The sequence below is a fragment of the Pristis pectinata genome, chromosome 9, assembly GCF_009764475.1.
Source record: "Pristis pectinata isolate sPriPec2 chromosome 9, sPriPec2.1.pri, whole genome shotgun sequence".
Lineage (NCBI taxonomy): Eukaryota > Metazoa > Chordata > Chondrichthyes > Rhinopristiformes > Pristidae > Pristis > Pristis pectinata.
In genome coordinates, this window is record NC_067413.1 from 33,136,800 (window position 1) to 33,157,767 (window position 20,968).

Below are 20,968 nucleotides of genomic sequence, written 5' to 3' on the forward strand. Positions count from 1 at the left end.
TCCGCCGGGGAAAATAGACCTCCCTTATGCTCAACCAGGGACCTGCCACTCCACATAAAACCAGCAAAACCCTCACGCAAGTGAATAAATCTGATGAATGTGGAGACTTTCCACCCGTTTGGCTGAAAGAGTATTAAGTGTACTCTTTGGCGCGGAGGGATTCGACTTCAAACCTGTTGGAAGGCAAGGGGTCCCTTATTGGTTAGGATTCCAGCGAATCCGTGGCGGCTGGAGTCACGTGGTACAAACCGCCGCTTGATTGCATCACAACAGTCCAATCAGAACCTGGTAAACATTAGGTGCGTGACGCGACGGACGGGGGCGTGGTCAAAACAAAGAAACACGTGGGTTCCCTGCTGGCTTGGGTTCACGGGAGGTGGTTGCCAATGTCGGTGTGAGTCAGGTCTTGATTATTCTTGAGCAGCTCTTAATTTCGGGGCTTTTCCAGTCAGATGCTTCTTCTACAGACAAAATATAATTCCCAACGCATGCCTCTCAGGACGGCTGCGGTAGGGAGGAGATGGTCACCCACCCCTTTGCAGACTAGATTTGCTAAGAGGGTGTGGAGAAGGATGCAAGGGTTCTTACCTCAGTTCATCCTGAGCAACTGCGTAAGGGAGGACTCTCTGATCTAAATTGGTAAATTGGTTTATTATTGTCCCATGTACTGAGGTACAGTGAAAAACTTGGTCTTGCCTGCCAGTCTTACAGATCATTTCATCAGATCAGTGCATTGAGGTAGTACAAAGGAAGACAATAACAGAATGTAGAATAAAGTGTTACAGTCACAGAGAAAGTGTGGTGCAGGCGGACAATAAGGTGCAAGGCCATAACAAGGTGGATTGTGAGGTCAAGAGTCCATCTTATCATACTAGGGGACCGTTCAATAGTCTTATAACAGTGGGATAGAAGCTGTCCTTGAGCCTGGTGGTACGGGCTGTTCCCAGAGTCACACACCGAGACAGATATCAAGTGCTGCTAGAAGACCATCAACTCAGTGAAAGACACTCTTTGGTCTGCCCAAAACTTGTTGGTCTTCCAGCACAGCAAGATGTTCGTAAGGGAATGATGCTGACTGGCACATTCCAGGCTGCAGGAGTACATGTTGAGGGATGCACTGAAGCTTGGTGCATCCCTCAACATGTACTTCTGCCGATGGAAAGGCTCTGTGGGGAAGGACCACAGTCTAGGGTCCTGCCAGCACTGGACGCTGAGGGGCTGAGTCTGGTGGTAAAGCCCCTCAAACATTGAAATGGTGTAGCACTGCAGGGGCTCACATGAGTGGCAATGGTGCTATGGTTTAAAAAAAGTGTTAACATGACTGAATGCATTGACCATATGACACTAAGTATATAAAGAGTTTTGCACTATGTTTATTGCTTTGTATATTTTTTATTATGAAGTTTATTTTTGAAATAAAAGAGCTCTTAATTTAGGAATAAACAAGAAAGTAAATTTGTGGGGCTGCGGGAGACGAACCAGGGAGTGCTGAAAGAGCTGACGTGGCCTGATGGGCTCTTTTTATGCTGTCTTATTCTATTTTATCGTCCCTGCAGCTTCCCAGTTTCTGTCTGGTCAATCAATATTTCACAATTTTGTTCATTTCAAGGACTTTTTCGCTGCTCACTTTCATTATAGTCCTAAAGTGAGCTGGTGATTTTCTCTCTCGTAACCGATATATTGATAAAGTGGTGGTGTGCTCACTGAGTCATAAGATTGTAGTTTCAAGTCTCACTCCAGGTGAGCAACTAACCTAAGCGGATAAGTGTGTGTGGCACTGCAGGAATTACGGATATTGGCAGTGCAGAAAGAGACTTCTTCCATACCTTGTCCTTACTAGCTGAAAAAGAGTCATCAAGACTAATCTCATTGTCCAGCTCTCAGTGCATAGACTTATAAGTTATGCCTCATTAAAGGCCTATCCAGGTACTTTTTAAATGTGATGAGCATTTCTCTCGACCACCCTTTCATTGCAGGAAGTGCTATCTTTCAGATAAGAATTTATCTGAGGCCATATTCACACCTTCAGATAAGAAAAAAATCCATGTTATTTTTTCAATGAACACAAAAGTTGTTAATCTTTTTTTCCATAACCTGCATCACAAAAAAAAAGTATCAGTTAATTATTGCACTACCATATTGTTTAGGTTGTATGCAAGATAGATGTACTTCCTATAGATATAAAGTACATCATTAGCTGGAAAGTAGTTCAGGGAATCTGGAGGTCTTGAAAGATGCTAATCGCATATTTCTGTTCCTTGTTAATAACATAGAACAGTATAGCACTGGACAGGCCATTCGGCCCACAATGTGTCTATCTAAAAGCCTCTGCTTCCACTACTACCCCTGTTAACCCATTCCAGGCACCTACCACTCTGCATAAAAAGCTTGTCCCTCACGTGGTCTTTAAACGTCCCCCTTCTAAACTTAAAAGCATGTTCTCTGGTGTTTGACATTTCTACTCTAGGGAAAAGATTCTGACTGTTTACCCTATCTGTGCCTCTCATAATTTTAAAAACCTCTATTAGGTCTCCCCTCAGCCTCCAACACTTTAGGGAGAACAACCCAAGTTTGTCCAACTTTTCCTTATAGCTCATACCCTCTGATTCAGACAGCATCCTGGTAAGCCTCTTCTTCACCCTCTCCACGGTCTCCCCAATAACCTGTTATTGACTGCTAGGTCTCTCTTGGGTGTTTGTCTCTGTCTTGTACTGGTCCATATTGAATTACAACTACTGGAAACCCAACTGTATGAAATATCAACAACCATCTTAATTTAATTGCACTTGATCTGCTTGTTACTTAACTTAGCCTTCTATTTCATTTCTTGTATTGGGTTATTGTCATGTGTACCAAGATGTCCCCCTGTGGCCATTCCTCTCAGCAACAAGTATACCCCTTTGGCTACCGCAAGGGGGATGACCTATCGGTGCACAGCAGCAGCAGCCAGGTCAGTGGCACTGTGTCCGGCTCTGAGGCTCAGCAGGGAAGGGTAAAGTCAGGCAGAGCAATAGTGATAGAAGACTCGATAGTTAGGGGGACAAACAGGAGATCCTGTGGCCTTGAAAGAGACGCCAGGAGGGTGCATTGCCTCCTGGGTGCCTGGGTTGAGGATGTTTCAGAGCAGCTACAGAACATTCTCAAGGGGGAGGGTGAGCAGCCAGAGGTCATGATGCCCATTGGCACCTATGACATAGGTAAAAAGGGGGAAGAGGTCCTGTGCAGTGAGTATAGGGAGTTAGGAAAGAGGCTGAAAAGCAGGACCTCTGAGGTAGTAATCTCTGGATTACTCCCGGTGCCACGTGCCAGTCAGGGCAGGAATAGAAAGATAGAACAGATGAATGTGTAGCTGAGGAACTGGTGCAGGGGGCAGGGTTTCAGGTTCTTGGATCACTGGAACCTTTTCTGGGGCAGAACTCAAACATAAGAAATGTGCAATCACTCTGATGGGATTATATTACAGACCCCCCAATAGCATCTGGGACATTGAGGAATAGATATGCAGGCAGATTAGGGAATGGCGTAAAAACAACAGAGTTGTTGTAGTGGGTGACTTCAACTATCCTAATATAGACTGGGACCTCCTTAGTGCAAGAGGTTTAGATGGAGCAGAATTTGTTAGGTGCATCAGGAGGGTTTCTTAAATCAATATGTAGATCGTCCAACAAGAGGATGGGCCACACTGGACCTGTTGTTGGGTAATAAACTTGGCCTGGTGACTGACCTTTCAGTGGGAGAACAGTTAGGGCACAGTGACCACAACTCCTTAAGTTTTAAGATAGCTATAGATGAGGATAAGTATGGATCTTGCAGGAGAGTATTAAATTGGATCAAGGCAAATTACGAGAGTATTAGGCAGGAACTAGGGAGAGTTAATTGGGGGCAGCTGTTTCTGGGCAAGTCCACATCTGACATGTGGAGGGTGTTTAAAGACCAACTGCACAGGGTACAAGACAAGTATGTTCCAGTAAGAAGGAAGGACAAGGATGGCAAGGTAGGGGAAGCTTGGATGATGAGAGAGGTGGTGAATTTCATCAAGAAGATAAAGGAAGTGTATGTAAGGTTTAGGAAGCAAAAATCAAAGAGAGCCTTGAGGATTATAAAGAAGCCAGAAGGGAATTATGAGAGCCAGGAGGGGCCATGAGAAGTCCTTGGCAAGTAGGATTAAAGAGAATCCCAAGGCATTCTATACATACATCAAGAGCAAGAGGATAACTAGGGAGCAGGTAGGACCACTTAAGGATAGAGGAGGGAACATGTGCTTGGAGGCGGAGAATGTGGGAGAGGTCCTAAGGAAGTACTTTGCGTCAGTACTTACCAAGGAGAAGGACGTGGAGGATAGGGAGATCCATGTGAAGCGTGCTAATATGCTAGGGCATTTCAAGATAAAGGAGGTAGTGTTTGGTCTCTTAAAGAACATTAAGGTGGATAAGTCCCTAGGGCCTGATGGGATATACCCCAGGTTATTGAGAGGCAACAGATGAGATCACTGGGGCCTTGACCAATATCTTCGTGTCCTCTCTAGCCACAGGTGAAGTCCTGGAGGACTGGCGAGTAGCTAATGTTGTTCCATTATTCAATAAGGGAAATACGGATAATCCTGGAAACTATAGACCGGTGAGTCTCACATCAATGGTAAGGAAGTTACTTGAGAGGATTCTTAGGGATAGGATTTATGAGCATTTGGAAAACCATGGCCTAATTAGGGACAGTCAGCATGGCTTTGTGTGGGGCAAGCCTGTCTTACTAACCAGTCATTAGCTATAAATTTACAGATTACAGCTAGCAATTTTGGAAAAAGCAGTGGCACAAGGAGAACCTTCCAGCTAAGTGAAGTTGAAAGGATCAACATCCCAGGTTAACTAAATGCTGTGATATGCTCTTGAGCAACTACTGGATATATTATTTAATGGAAAGTAGGATCCAGAAACCCTGTGTGCAAATACATGATGTAGACCACATTGATCAAATTTGCAGAAGAAAGGAAGCCTTGCTGTAGGATCCTTCTCATCCTTTTTGGGTTGTCTTAAGATGCTTTGCAATGAAATACATTTGAAGCGCTGTTACTATTGTAACGTAGGAAACATGGGAAACATTTTACACTCAGTGAGATCTCAGAAAGGCAGCAAGCTCCTCGAAACAGGAAAATTCTAATAATAAGATGAGCTTTTTTGAATTGTAGAGTATTTATGGAACAGGCGGATATTTAGAAGAGGGTGTATTAGAGAACTCCCACACTCTTCTTCATAGTACAGTAGGAGATTTAATGCTTAGCTGAGTGAGCAGACAAGGCGTTGACAATTCCTCCCCCCCTCCCCTCAATAGATGCTGCTCGACCCGCTGAGTCTTCCAGCAGATTGTTTGTTGTTCCATAATCCAGCATCTGCAGCCTCTTGTGTCTCCCTAACTTTTCATATCTTCAGGCCATCATAACTGACGCCGGTTACAATTTACAGATATATTCGTAAAAAGGTTTAAGTGCACTGTGCTTATGCATTGCAGAGGCACCAATAAAATAAAAAGAATTGTCTGCAAACGTCCAAATCAAAGTGGAGATATTTTCCTGCAAAAAGGGCAAAATCTGGGGAAACTGGGGTAAAGTGCGCGCGCAGCCGATAGCCCTGACTACGTCATAGGGTGGGCGGGGTGGCCCGTGTGCAACCGCTTTCCCTCTCCGCCGTCACTCGGCCTTCGTCACTGGCTCCGGCGGATGGTTCCGGGTGGGATCACTCTGCTTCCCGCTCTGTGTCACAGTGAAGGGGTTCCGAGGAGAAAATAAATCAGATTCGGTGTTGGAGTGCCGTCTCTCCGGGGGTGTTATGAGTTTATCAAACCTCGCCGGGTTGGACCCAGGCGCTAAGTGCCAGCTGCCGGCCATCGTAAAGGAGGATTGTGTGTACACCAGCTGTTACTGGTAAGCTGCAGGCCCGGCCTGTGCTTGTGGGGACAGGGTCAATAATTGTGGCTTCAGTTTGCACCCAGCCTGCTGTACCTTTAGGAGTATTAAACCTAGCTCTGTAACTTAGAGTCCTGGAGTTATACAGCATGGAAACAGGCCCTTCAGCCCCACCCATCCATGCCAACCAAGAATTGGAAATGGAATTGGAATTGGTTTATTATTGTCACATGTACTGACAAACAGTTTAAAAAAAACGTTGTTTTGCGTGCCATCCATACAGATCATTTCAAAACATAGGTACATTGAGGCAGTACGAGGGAAAAGCAATAACAGAATGCAGAATATAGTGTTACAGAGAAAGTGCCCATCTAAGCTAGTCCCATTTGACCACGTTTGGCCCATATCCCTCTCAACCTTTCCTATCCATGTACCTGTCCTAATGTCTTTTCAATGTTGTTATTGTAACGAACCACCCTCTGTGTGGAAAAGCTGCCCCTCGGGTTCCTATTAAATCTCTCCCCTCTCACCTTAAATCTATCTTGAAACCCCAACCCTGGGGAAAAGACTCTGTGCATTCATCCTGTCTATGCCACTCATGATTTTATACTCTATAAGATCGCCCCGCCAAGGAATAAAGTCCCAGCCTACCCAACCTCTCCCTATAACTTGTTGAATTGTTTATGATTATCATGATTAGTTTGGTCTAATGTTTTGAACCTGTTTGGCAGACTGAGATGTTATAGAGTCATGCAGCTCAGAAACAAGCCCTTCGACCCACCGAGTCTGAGCTTTTTGCCCATCTACGCTAGTCCCATTTGCTTGCACGAGGGTGTATCCTTCAGTCTCTTACCTATACTGGAACTGTTTGGTTTGAGTTCAGGACTGCAGGCTGTTTGTACTGTTGCTGGGGTGTTGTCAAGACCCAAAGCCTTCACTGTATCCAGTGCTCTTGGCCTTTTCTTGTGGAGTGAATCAGACTTGTTGAATTAACAAACAATCTGCTGGAGGAACTCGGTGGGTCAAGCAGCATCTATGGGAATAAAGGAATTATCGATGTTTCGGGTCAAAACCCTGCATCATGAGCTCCTCCAGCAGATTGTTTGTTGCTGCAGATTCCAGCATCTGCAGTCTCTCGTCTCTGCAGATTTGTTGAAGGTTGCCTTCCATGATGGTGAGGATCTCCTGAGGAAGCCATGATGGATCGTCCACTCAACTCTCGAACCCGGTGGCGAATACTTCAACCTTGTCTCTAACACTCACATGCTGGGTCCCTTCCTCAATGAGGATGGGGATGTTCTTGGAGTCTCTTTCTCCTCCCATTAGCTGTTTAATTGTCCACCACCATTCACGACCAGGTGTGGCAGGACTGCAGAGTTTGGATTGACCTCACTATTCCCTCATTCAGCTCCTCATCCTCGGTGACTTCAACCTCCCGTCTCACTTAATCTTGTCCTCTGCATTCCCTTTACAAATGTCACAACCCACCTGCATGATCACCCAGAGACACAAGACCTAATGTAGGGTTTTGACCTGAAACATTGACAATTCCTTTCCTCCCACAGATGCTGCTCAACCCAGTAAGTTCCTTGAGCGGATTGTTCGTTGCCTATCACCCCCTGCCTTTTGCTTTCTCACTGGTGACCTTGCTGCTCTCATCACCTCAAGTACGTCTCTGACCACCTCCTTGTATTGAGTATTTGTTCATGGGATGCCGATGTTGTTGGCATTTCCAACGTCGATCACCCTGTTTCTTTTCCCTCCGCCCTATCCATCTGCCCATCACCCACACAACACTCCTTCCATAGGGTCTCCTCCCCCTACTGTTCCCATCTGCCCACACCACCTCCCTCTCTTGATTCCATGCTCCACCTTCCTCTCCTATCAGATTCCATCATCTGCAGCCCCTTGTTGCCTCCACCCATCACCTCCCAGCCTCTGTCACTATTCCCACTCTCCCCTCCTCCAGGTGCCTATCACCCCTCCTCACCTGGATCCCCCTTTCGCTTGCCAGCTCTTGCCCCATCCCTTCCCTCCACCTCTTTATACTGACTATCTCCCCTCTGCTCTTTCAATCCAGATGAAGGGTCTCAACCTGAAATGTCGACTGTCCGTTTCCCACACGGAAGCTGCCTGACGTGCTGAGTTCCTCCAGCAGTTTGTTTTTTAATTGGTATTGTTATCTGTTCACATTTCTTGGGTACACTTTCTGCTGCCCTCCAGATCTGCTGGCAGCATCCCTCGCAAAGTAACATCAAGACCCTCCATTCTATTAACTTGTCCTGGTTCAGCCATGTGGACACTATTACCAAGAAAGCGCACCAGTGCCTCTACTTTCTCAGAAGGCTAAGGAAAGTTGGCATGTCCCGAATGAACCTCACCAATTTTTACGGATTCACCAGAGTAATCATCCTATCTGGATGCATCACAGCTTGGTATGGCAACTGCTCTGCCCAAGACCACAAGAAATTGCAGAGAGTTGTGAACACAGCCCAGTCCATCACGAACACCAGCCTCCCCTCCATGGACTCTGTCTACACTTCCTGCTGCCTCAGGAAAGCAGCTTGACTCTTGAACAGACCTCTTGTACAATAAAGATGAACTCTTGATCTCCCAGTCTACCTCATTGTGTCCCTTACACCTTATTTGTTTATCTTTACTGCAGTTTCTCTGTAATTGTAACACTATATTCTGAATTCTGATATTGTTTTCTTTTTGTATTACCTCAGTATATTTGTGTATGGAATGATCTGACTGGATGGCACGCAGACAAAAGCTTTTCACTATAGCTTGGTACATGTGATGATAATAAACCAATTGCCAATTATCATCCCGTCATCAGCCTCCCTTTTCTGATGTTGCATCTTTTCTCATATAATGCACAGAACATTTCAATTTCAGACATTTAACTTGCAAAGAAAAACAATCCAGCATTTTAATCTCTTTTGTGTCTTTACAGTGAAGAAAATGTATGGAAGCTTTGTGAACATATAAAGAACAAAAGGCAGCATCCTTTGGAAGAATGGTATGCTGTCTTCATATCAAATGATCAAAAGATGGTAAGTGCAATTTAAAATTAAAATGTGCATTTCCTTCAAATGAAGTACAAGAATTTTAATACACTTCTTCCCTCCACTCCCACCCTCACCCAAAAGAAACAGACATCCCACGCTGAGTCACAGATTGCACAGATTCAGGCTCAAGTCTGTGGGGGGTAGAACTTGAACCCATAACCTTCTTACACCAAGCCCATGAGACCATCCAATCCCCTATTCCATCTGGAGGTGTGCTTGGTTAGAATTATACTTCGCAGCCAAATGAAGTACCTTGTTCTAATATTACTGTTGTAATGTTGAAATCCACAAATAGCAATGCAATAATCATATGAATAAAGTATACCTTGAATGATACATTTTGGTTAGGGCTCGGGAGAAAAGTCTCCTGTTCGTCTTCAGATAAGGGCATGATATCTCTTTCAAGTACCTAAGAGGGCAGATATCTCATTCCAAAGGCAGGAGCTACAGTGGTGCAGTGTGCCCTCAACAGTGCACTGAAATGCCAGGCTAGGTTTTTGTGTTTACGTCTCAGCAGTGGGACTTCAACCTTCAACTTTTGATTCAGTGGGAAGAATGTGATCCACAGATCCATGATTAATACCTTACTGAGCACTAACAAGAAACTGAATAATTATGACTGGAATCAAAGCAAAATTTCTAATGTCTTATGATACCTACAGCATGCATCTTAAAACACTCGAGACATGCCATCAACATTATCTCCACGACATCCTCCAAATTTACTCAAAGGATAAGTGAATCAATGTCAGTGTCCTCCACTTGGTCAGTTGAGGATCTAATTATACTTGAGCAGCTCTGATGGACAGACCACACCACTCGCTGGTCCGGGAATGTGGGGAAAATAAAATGGGATTCATGTAGGATTACTGTACATGGGTGGTTGATCGTTGGCATTAACTTGATGGGCTAAAGGGCCTGTTTCCATGTTGTATCTATCGCTATGACATTGGACTCCTCAAATTGACGCCTTATCCAAGCTCTGCCACGGGAAGAGGTTTCTAGGCAAACAGGGAGAAAATTCAAGAGAGGGACACAAGATTGCAGATGCTGGAATCTGGAGCAACACATAAATTGCTGGAGGAACTCAGCAGGTCAGGCAGCATCTGTGGAGGGAAATGGACAGTTGACCTTCCAGGTTGAGACCCTTCATCTGGACTGAAGGGAATTCAAGTGTGTTCTCAAAGCCTCTCTGGGGAAAAATGCAGCATCTTCATCGACACGTGAGAATCTCCAGCCCATGACTGCCCAAACTGGAGAAGGAGCATTTGGGAAGGGAGTGAGAACTTCACTCGTGACCAGAGCACACAGGAGCCCAGAGTAAACGGCAGGAGGAGTGCACCGCCTCCCAAACAATCAGTCAGGCAATTCCTGCCACACTATGGAAGAATCTATAGAGCGGCATGGTGGCACAAATCCTGGTTCAATCCTGATCTCCTTCGGTGCTGCTGTGCGAGGTTTGCACATTCTCCCTGTAACTACGTGGGTTCCCACCGGGTGCTTCCTACGTCCCAGAGACATGCTAGTGGGTTAATTGGCTACAGTAATTTACCCTTAGTGTAGCTCAGTGGCAAAAGAATCAAAACGGAGTTGATGGACGTGTGTGTGTGAGTGAGAGAGAGAATAAGTTGCAGGGGTTCAGGGAAATAAGTAGAGGGAGAATGGCACTGATTGTTTTTTTTCAGAGCTGGCAGAGACCTGATGGGCCAAATGGCCTTGTTCTGTGTTGTGAGATGTATTTAAATTCCATATTGGCGTCATCTGTCAGCTCCGAATCTACAGAACCGGAGTGGAAATAAATGATCATCGCTCCTGAGGGACTGGCAAGGAAGAAGAACTCTTCCAGTTAGCCACTTTTTGTTAATGCTGTGAAAATAACCAACTGGTAAATAAACGGCACCTGAACGTAAAGACCCAGATTTCACTGGGCAACATGCAGAACTGCTGGCGCCTCTTAAAACATGGCCAGTTCCATGAAGGGTACAATTCTCCCCACCATTGAAGACATTTACAAGAGGCAATCTCTCAGGAAGCCAAAATCCATCATTAAAGACCCCCACCATCTAAGCAATGCCCTCTTCTTGATGCTGCCATCAGGCAGGAGTTACAGGAGCCTGAAGACCCTCACCTCAAGGTTCAACAACAGCTTCTTCCCCACTGCCATCAGGTTCTTGAACCAACCTGAAAAACCCTAACACTACCTCGGACTATTTTCTCTCTCTCTCAATCTTGTACAAGTGTTGCTATGCTTATCTTGTTTATTTTTCACACGTGTTAAGTTATGTATAATTTATGTTAGTTTATGTTACTTATGTTTGTCCTCGTCTTGCAATGTACTGTGATGCTGCAAAAAGCTAATTTTCATGACATTTATATCCTGTGCATGTATGCCTATGACAACAATAAACCTGAACTTGAACTTAAAAGTGTTGGTAAGTTTCAGGGTTTCCATGCTGACACAGAGGTCTTGGTCTTGCTGGGTGAGCTGCGCCAGTGATATCCTGGCTGTGCTCTGCCACTGTAGTCTTACAGTGGAGCAGGAGCTTGCTGAGACTCTCCAGCATCTACACTAGGGAGTCTGCTCTCAGGCTAGACCTGGAGCCAGCTTCATGAGCCCAATCACTTCATATTTCCTCAGAGAGGCCAGGGTGAGGGATAATTTTTTTTTACTCTACTGCACATAGTGGCATCATTCTAGCCAGCCAGGTAGATGGTGATTGGGCAATCCCCACTAATCAGGCTGAGTGCTGTACTGTTGTGTGTGAATTTAGGGGCATAATTTCTCCACTCCTGTACATGTCCTCCACTCGCTGCATTTTTGGGAGAAATTATGCTGTTTATTTCAGGAGATGATGCTGTGGCTTCTGTTCCCTTCCTGTTCAACCAGGCAATGTTTTCTAAGTAAATTTTCTTTGCTTGCGGTACAGAAGACAGTTTGCTATAAGTCATACGTCCTACCAAACCTCCAACTCATTGGCAGGCACAGTGTTGCCAATAAACACTTCTTTCTAATGCAGCAAGTTGCTGTGATCTGACAGAATGGTTGGTGGAAGAGTTTGCTACAGGAACTTTCTAAGGGACACTGAATAAATACTTGAAGAAGAAATGTTGGCAGGGCTGTTGGGAAAGAGTAGCTCATTAGAGAGCTCTTTGCACAGCCTTATAGGCATGACCGGCCAAATAGCCCCCTACATTAATAAGTTTTATGAGCTTGTATGCTAAGCATTGCCCAAATAGCAAAAACATTATCTGCCTAGTATAAATAGAATGCTAGCAACATCAATAACTGATGATAGTATTGAGATAGGTTTAGAAACTTGTCAGTATTAACATTCAGTATCGGAGCTCATAGATGCTCCATTTGAGGGTGACTAATTTGATGTGGACAAGGGAGAATCGTGTTCTGAGTGGCTCATCCTCCCAATGTACTGTTTGGCATTGAGTCAGCAGGGGGGGTCCTGTTTTATCCGGTTCTCTATTGGTTACATTAATTGAATCGATCTCATCATATGCCTAAACATCATTCAGTAATTAGAGCAAGTAAACAGGCCCATTAGCTACTTAAGCACACTGCAGAATATAATTTATAAATCTGATTTTAATTTATTTTTATTCATTTCTTTACTGTAAAGGTGCCCGTATGGAGACAGAGATCTTGCCATGAAGATCAGCCTGTAATCTGGGTAAGTAATACTCTTGCTTATCCAATATTTATATTTACATTTGTATTGCCAATATCTTTTTAATCTCTGTTTCCTATTCAAATATAGGAATCCAGCAGGACGCAAAGAGCAATTCAATAAATCCTACATGACAACTTTCTCCCTGTAATCCTGTAAATTAGTCCTATCAAATACATGTCCAATTGCTTTTTCAGATGATGCATTCTGGATCTTAATAACTCTCCATGTGAAAATATTGCCAACAGTGACAGCTTTAACCTAGCAACAAACAAAATGCTGGAAGAACTCTGTGGGTAGCCAATGTTTCAGACTGAGATCCTTCATCTGGTCTCACCCTGAAATGCTGACTGTCCATTTCCCTCCACAGATGCTGTCTGAACTGCTGAGTTCCTCCAGCTTTTTTTTTGTTGCTCCAGATTTCAGCATCTGCACTCTCTTGTGTCTCCAGCCTTAACCCTTCATGATTTTGAACATCCCTATTAATTCCCCTGTCGACCTTCTTTGCTCTGAGGAGGGCAATTCCAGCATCCCCAGGTTCTCCACATTACTGAATTCCCTTATTCTTTACAATTAAACCTCTTCTAAACAGTCTCCAACATCTTGACATCCCTCCTGAAGTGTGCATACATTTTCCAACTGAGGTTTCTTAAAAAGGTCCAAGGTGACTTTTCTCTAAATTTAATGTCCCTTTTTACATAGAAAGCCAGCATCCCACATGCTTCCTTAACCATCTTAACGACTTGTACTGGCATATGCTGCAGTGGAAGTTTTTACTGTACATTATTGAGTTACACTGTCCTTGCTTGCTTTCTGTCCTAGGTAAATCATAAGCCACAAGGTGCTTCCATTTTCAAGGCTTCTAACCTTCTCAGTGAAGGCTTACAAACTGCAGCAGGGTCCGTTAAATTTACTCAGGCAGCACTGAGCAATTTAAGACTACAACAATTGTTATTGGCAGACTTTATCAACTATCACCCATGGTGCTTAGTTGTTCCTTGACGAGACTAATTGGGCATGGTAAAATTGATCTCCAGGAGTTTCACTTCAGTATGGTCTGGAATCAGGGAAAGCTCAGTACGATTTTATAAAGGCCAACAAATGATCCTGGTATGTGGGGTACATTTGATTAGGCAAATGTTTTTATTTCTTTGTAACTGATTGTGTCCTTGTTAAAGATCCAGGTGAACTTAAAGTTTGTCAATTATTCAACCACTGACACATTTATTTTCTGACATGCAATCTGATTAGCTGCACAATTCTACATGGGAAGGCAGAATATTCCAGACAAACTTCTTCAAGGCACAACTTAGTACAGAAGCATCTACAATAATTTGTATTTAGGGGGGTCTTTCAAAGTACTTCACAGAAGTGGAATCAGACATTGTCAAGTTGAAGAAAGAAACATTGGTCTGGGTGATCTTTTTTATTAATTCATGGGACATGGTATTACTCGGTGAACAAGTATTTATTGCTCACCCTGAACTGCCCCTAACCTGAGTCACTTGCTGAGCCAGTTCAGAAGGCTGTGGGTCTTAGTTACTCATGGATCAGACTGGGTAAGGGCAGCAGGTTCCCTTCCCTGAAGAACATTAGTCATCTCAATTTGTTTTTATGACTGTATCGTACTTTGCCATTCTGGTTTTATTTATTAACTATTACAGATCTGTTTATTTACTTGAATTTAAATTCCCCAGCTGTTGCGCAAAGATTTGAACTGGTGTCTTTGGGTGAATGGTCCAAGTCTCTGGTCCTTGTATCATAACTACTGTGCTATGGATCTGCAATAGCTGGAGTACAGAGGTAGGACTTAGGGAGAATCTTATAATAGGAGAGGGAGGGGAAAGTATTTAGGCAGGTTATGATAGAGTCTGGAGACTTTCAGGGCTGGATGAAGTTAAGGTATGAAGCAGGAGTGAGACTTTGGAGGGATTTGAGTGCTGGACTGGGCACCAAAGTAGGTCAGCAAGCATAGGGGTGATGGGTGAATGGAATTTGGTGCTACTCAGGCACCAGATACCGTTTAAAGGCAGATTGTCTCTTCAATAATTTCGTAGCTCTTTATAATCTTTGATGGCAGAATAGAGGCTGTACATTGCTATAATAACTGTGTCTTACACAATAATTGTACAAATACTATGAGATATTTTGATGGATTCACTAGATAAGTACAAATGCCACAATAAGCGAAAATTATGGATGCATTAATAAGTGCAATTATTTGGCACCTATCATTCAATCTTTGCAATGATGTATTTTAAACCAGGATTACCATGTTATCCTGCTCCATGATTGTGGGGGACAGCATTGTGAGGTCTATGATTTGGATTCAACACTACCGTTTCCGTGTTCTTTTGATATTTACGTGAAAGAAGCCTTCCGATCTGAAGACCTCATCAGACCGGTTTTTAGAAGGTGAGGAAAGTTTTTTTTTAATTTACTGATTCTCAGGATTTGGGCATCACTGGCTGATTGCCCCTGCCCCCACCCCCACCCCCACCCTCCTAGTGGCCCCTAGTCTCCCAGTGAACTGAGTGGCTTCCTGAACTGACTCAGAGACCACATTGGAGATGCATAGAGGCCAAGCTGGGTAAGAACAGCAAATCTCCTGTCCTAAGGAACATTCCTGACAAATGTGACAATCCAGTGGTTTCACTGTCACCATTATTAACACCAGCTTTTTATTTTCAGTTTCCTTAATTAACAGAATTTAAATTTCCTTGGTGCCATGGCTGGATTTGAACGTGTTTCCAGATCATTGATCCAGGTCTCTGGGTTGCTACCATATGCCCAGAAAGCTCTAGTAAAAACAACTAGGCTGTTATCATTGAGTTGAATCTCAGCAGGCACATTGGTGAGCTCTGAAAACTATTGGAATCAAATAAGGCTCCAGCGTCGTTTTCCACTTTCCTGCTCTTTTTCCACTGAGATGTTTCCTTTTGTTCCTCCCTGGAAGGTGATTAATCCTCTTGTAGCTGAAATGCAGGAGTGCAATAAACTAAACTACCACTTTCTTATGATATAGGAGGCCATTTGGCCTATCGAGTCCATGCCAGCTTTCAGAGCATTCCTATCAGTCCCATTCCCCCAGATTTTCCTTGTAACCTACTTGTCCATTAACTCCCTCCCGGTTCTCCTGCCATCCACTTGCACTAAGGGGTAATTTACAGCGCCGAACTAACCTACTAAGCATGTGGGAGGAAACTGGAGCACCCACATGGTCACAGGGAGAATGTGCAAACTCCACACAGACAGCAGTCAAGGTCAGGATCGAACCCCGGATGCTGGAGGGTGCCATCTCTCCACGACCAAATCCAAGGATCCCCTTACAGATCCTCCCCAGATTATGAACATGTACAGCCTGTACATACGAGCGAGCGTTTGGGAGACCAACGGGATGGACTTGCTGGCTACTGCAGGACTGCAGGCACCACCTGTTCTTGAAGCTAGCTGGAATTTAACCACATCAAACCCAAGAAGAATACATTCTAGTTAACACATTGATGTCCATTTTGTGAATCCTATCTATGACACGCCATCCGGGCCAGCAGCAGTGTCCTTTTTAAAAACCATCAATACCATTTAAAGCCTTGTCTGCAGTAAAATCTTTCAAAATAATATTATTAGCCTGAGATAGAATCAGGCTAAATTTGTTAATATCAGCTTTATTATTAAGAATGGCAAAATGAGATTTAAATAAGATTTAAAATGCTTCTCCTATGTGACAACCCACCTCTTCAGGCATCTTCTGCTGTGTGGGAACTCAGTTCATTCCTGCTTTTCAACTTGCAAACTGTCCAGGTTGCGAACAGTTCTCAGGAACAGAACCTGTAGTTAGGACCTGTGGTTAGTTGACAGGAGACCTAATGTGATTCTGGCTGTCAGCTACCACTTCCTGCCACTCCAACAGGCCTGCAGTAAATCAATCCAAAAATAGCAGCTTGTTTCTTTTTGTGCCGCATTCTCTGGGGCTGTAATGTGGAAAGCAAAGATTACGGAGATATGAAACTAAAGCCACATTCTGTAACATCACATATAGAACACAGAATGGAACAGCACGGGAACAGGCCCTTCAGCCCACAATGTTGTGCTGAACTAATTAAGCAAATTGCACCTAATCCCTTCTGCCTGCACAGAGTCTATATCCCTTCATACTCTGCATATTCATGTGCCTGTCTAAGAGCCTCTTAAATGCCTCTATCGTATCTGCCTCCACCACCATCCCTGGAAATGCATTCCAGGCACCCACCACCACCTTTACCACCCTATTGACTTGTGCGGCCACTTTCGGGGAGCTGTGGACTTGGACCCCAAGGTCCCTCTGTACATCAACGCTGTTAAGGGTTCTGCCATTAACTGTAGACTTTGCTTTTACATTTGATCTTCCAAAGACATCACACTTGCCCGGATTAAACTCCATCTGCTATTTCTCCACCCACATCTGCAATTGATCTATATCCCACTGTATCCTTTGGCAACCTTCTACACTATCCGCAATGCTACCAATCTTTGTGTCATCTGCAAATGTACTAACCCACCCATCACGTACTGTGCTGTGATACTTGTGCAGGAAAATGAGAGTTCTCAGAGCAGATCTGTACCTGAAGACATTTGCTTCAGATCGATCTCATATGAAAGATGCTCACGGAATGTGGCGTATGACTCCTCCACCATATCCATGTATTCAAACTGCAGGTAAGTGTTCCAAAAACAGATTATGCACCCTTTCTAACATAACTAAAGCTTGGATTGTGCTTATGTAAAGGTGTTTGGTTCTGCAGCTGTGTGTAATGTCTCCCTTCTTTATTTATTCTGGGATGTGTTTATGGCTGGAAAAGTCACTGCTTATTGCCGTTGAGAAGGTGGTGGTGAGCTGCCACCATAAACCACTGAAGCCTTGGTGGTAAAGATACTCCCACAGTACTGAAGGTGAGGGAGTTCTGGGATTTAGACTTGGGTATCGATGAAGGAACAGCAATATATTTCCAACTCAAGCTGGGAGTGTGAATCAAAGAGGTACAGTACCTACAAAAGGTGTTCCCTGCACCTTATCCTTCTAAGTGGAAGACATTTTAGACTCAGGAGATGCTTTTGAAGAAGCCAAGACGAATTGTTACAATGCATCAAGTGTTCAGGTGGTGGATGGGGTGTCAGTCTAGTAAGTTTGTTGTCCTGAATGGTATTGAGCTTCTTGGGGTAGCTTCCTAGGTGGTTGCTATGTCCATAAGACACAGTATCTGATGTGTTTGCAAGCTGAACAAAATAAGTTGCACTTTAATGCTCATCTTAAGATGAAATTGTGAAGGATATTGCTAGAATAAATGAGGTAAAACTGCTTCCACTGATGAGAGGGTTGATAAGAGGCATTGTTTCCTTTGCTCTCCTAACCTGTTGTGATTTTGATTAAAACCTAGAGGCAAAAATGAACCTGGATGACTTCATCAGTATGAACCTTGCTGTCGGATGGGGCGATGTTTATACCTTCACAGAATTTGTGCAACAGTTTGGAAGTACAAAGCAATGATATTTGGAATAAAAAAAATCTCAATGGTTCCAGTCTCAGCCCTTGGTCTGCATGATTTGTAGGAAATATATTAGAGGGATATAATTAATTTGGCAGGAAGTATTTTGAGTATTGAACAAAAATGGGCATTTAAAAAACATCTGAGGCAGCAGGGATACAGCGGTTAAAGAAACTATAATTCAAGCTATAGCCATTGGAATGTGATTTGCAAAGAAACCATTAAATTGCAGATATTGCTGAAGAATGAACTCTAAGCATTAAATGAACACACAGTAATGAACTGTTTCCTACAGTCATTTACTATACCTTTGCCCATTGAAACTAATGCAGACTGTCCCTTCGTGCAATAGTATCACAAGGAAAGGACCAATCCTATTCGTTCAGTGTGAAAACCTCCAAGTCTTGTTGTTCCACAATGTAAAATAATTCAATAAAATGTAACCTTTTAACACTTCTTTTTGCCATCTATGTCATGTTCAGATAGTCATGTAGATACGATTCTGCATTGTGTTACAGCAAGTGTGACGTAGCTATTTACACACAAGGGGTTTGAGAATGTCCATCCTGCATGGTAACTCTCAGTGATTTGTGTTGTTTGGTTATGCCATTACAGCAGTTGATTGGTCATCAATATGTGGTGATTTTGGACTGGAGTTGCCCAAAGATTGGTAACCAAAGCAAAATTCCTTAATGGTAGGGAAATATACTATTGAGCTACACTGTTTAGCAAGGTATACATGGGACTGCAGCGGACATATCACAAGAGGAAAGAAAATTGGAGGGAGAGTCAACTTTAAGATACAGTGGTCTCCTCTAAAGGAACAGTCGAGGACAGCACTACTAAAGCTCCAAACTCTGAGAGGTTCAGGTGGCTTATTTAAGAACCTTTAAAGAAATAGGAGTTCCCAGCAGTAGTTTCTTCTTTCTTTTGTGGATCCGATGGGATCTAATTCCTCTGATTCCTCTTTTTTGACTGCCCGTTTCTTGGTCTATACACTGAGAGTCATCAGGCTTTCTCTTTTGCAGATTAACACAGCTGAATTGGGTCCTATTTTCACTCAATATTTACATTTCCCATACAGTTTACTGGGTGCTGAGTGGGAGAGTCATCTTTGGACATTATTCATCATTCAGGGATTTTGAAGGTAACTGTGGTGGCCTCATTGCCAACACCCAGACATGTAGGCTTGCTTCAGTGGTGACTCAATGTGTAGTACCCTTGTCAGAAGGCTGTGCATTCAAGTCCTTTTCTAGTGGCTCAAGTCCAATTCCATAGAGTAAAGCACAAAAATCCAAGCTGTCCATTCCTAGTGCTGTTTGAAGCAGTGCTGCACTATTGATTATGTTAGTCCTGTCTCTCTGATGGAGCATTAAGCCAAGGCCTTGTCTGTCCTCTCAGATGACTGGAAAGATCCAAAGGAACCATTCAATTTTCCTCATGTGCTCGATGAATCTTACCAATTTCTACAGATGCACCATCAAAAGCATCCTATCCAGATGGCAACTGCTCTGCCCAAGACTGCCAGAAATTGCAGAGAGTTGTGAACACAGCCCAGTCCATCACGCAAACCAGCCTCCCCACGATTGACTCCGTCTACACTTCCCACTGTCTCAGGAAAGCAGCCAACATAATCAAGGACCCCCTCCCACCTCAGTCATTCCTCTCCCTTTTCCTATCAGGTTGAAGATACAAAAGCTTGAGAGCATGTACCACCAGACTCAAGGGTAGTTTCTATCCCATTGTTATTAGACTCTTGAATGGACTTCTCATCTGCTAAAAGATGAACTTTTGATCTCCCAATCTACCCTGTCGTGGCCCTTGCACCTTATTGTCTACCTGCACTGCCCTTCTTCTGTAAATGTAACACTATATTCCACATTCTGTTTCTTGTTTTACTAGCTCGATGTACGTGTGTATAACATGATCTGTTTGAATGACACATAAACAAAAGCCTTTGAATGTACCTCGGTACACGTGACAATAATAAACCAATACCAATGTTGTTATAAGCCAAATTCTTCAAAAAGTAAATGGATATGTACGTGCCAGATGAGATATGAGCAACTCCTATCAGGTCCTTAATGCCTTTTTGAGCTTGGTTGCTTTGTTATTTGCAAAGCAGTTCAATCTTTGCAAAACATCTGACCAATTTTCTCCATTTCTTCGAGTGTCCAAGTGGTTTAGAAGGCAAGAAAACTTAGTCATATACAAATATTTCAGCAATGAATTTCCTTGACCCATTACTCTCCTTTGAGATTTTTTGTGACTACAACAGAGACTTTCCAGAAAGAGTTTTTCAGTTATTACACACAATATTTCCATATCAAAATACAAAAATATTGTACAATGAAGTTTTAAAAACTTTTTTTTCAAAAAGTCTTTGCTGTAGTCACAAAAAAGCCTCATGGGCATGTTTCTTGCATTGTTATATTCCTAATTACAAATAAATCTAATCTGTTCTCTGCCTGAAAGATAAGATTGGGCATTGCTTAAGAGTAGGAATGCATTTGGGAATTCATTTAACTCACAAGGTAAACAACAACATACTGGGGAAAACTCAGGAGCAAAGAAACAAACTGCTGGAGTAACACAGTGGGTCAGGCGACATCTGTACAGGGAAATAGACAGTCAATGTTTCAGTTGTCAACCCTTCCAGATGAAGGGTCTTGACCAAAACGCTGACTGTCCATTTCACTCTGCAGATGCTGCCTGACCTGCTGAGTTCCTCCAGCAGTTTGTTTTTTACTCCAGATTCCAGCATCTGCAGTCTCTTGTGTCTCCAGTCTTTTATAC

The 20,968-nt window shown here is 43.4% G+C and overlaps 1 protein-coding gene across 1 annotated transcript; it reads left to right on the forward strand.

Moving 5' to 3' along the window:
- The first annotated feature begins 5,692 nt into the window (after positions 1 to 5,692).
- Positions 5,693 to 18,628, forward strand: ntaq1 (N-terminal glutamine amidase 1). The gene is made up of 6 exons (XM_052023897.1): positions 5,693 to 5,914; positions 8,856 to 8,955; positions 12,603 to 12,653; positions 14,917 to 15,065; positions 17,221 to 17,345; positions 18,065 to 18,628. Exons 1-6 carry the CDS (start codon positions 5,820 to 5,822, stop codon positions 18,172 to 18,174), a joined length of 630 nt encoding a protein of 209 aa, XP_051879857.1. The 5' UTR covers positions 5,693 to 5,819; the 3' UTR covers positions 18,175 to 18,628.
- The last annotated feature ends 2,340 nt before the right edge of the window (positions 18,629 to 20,968 follow it).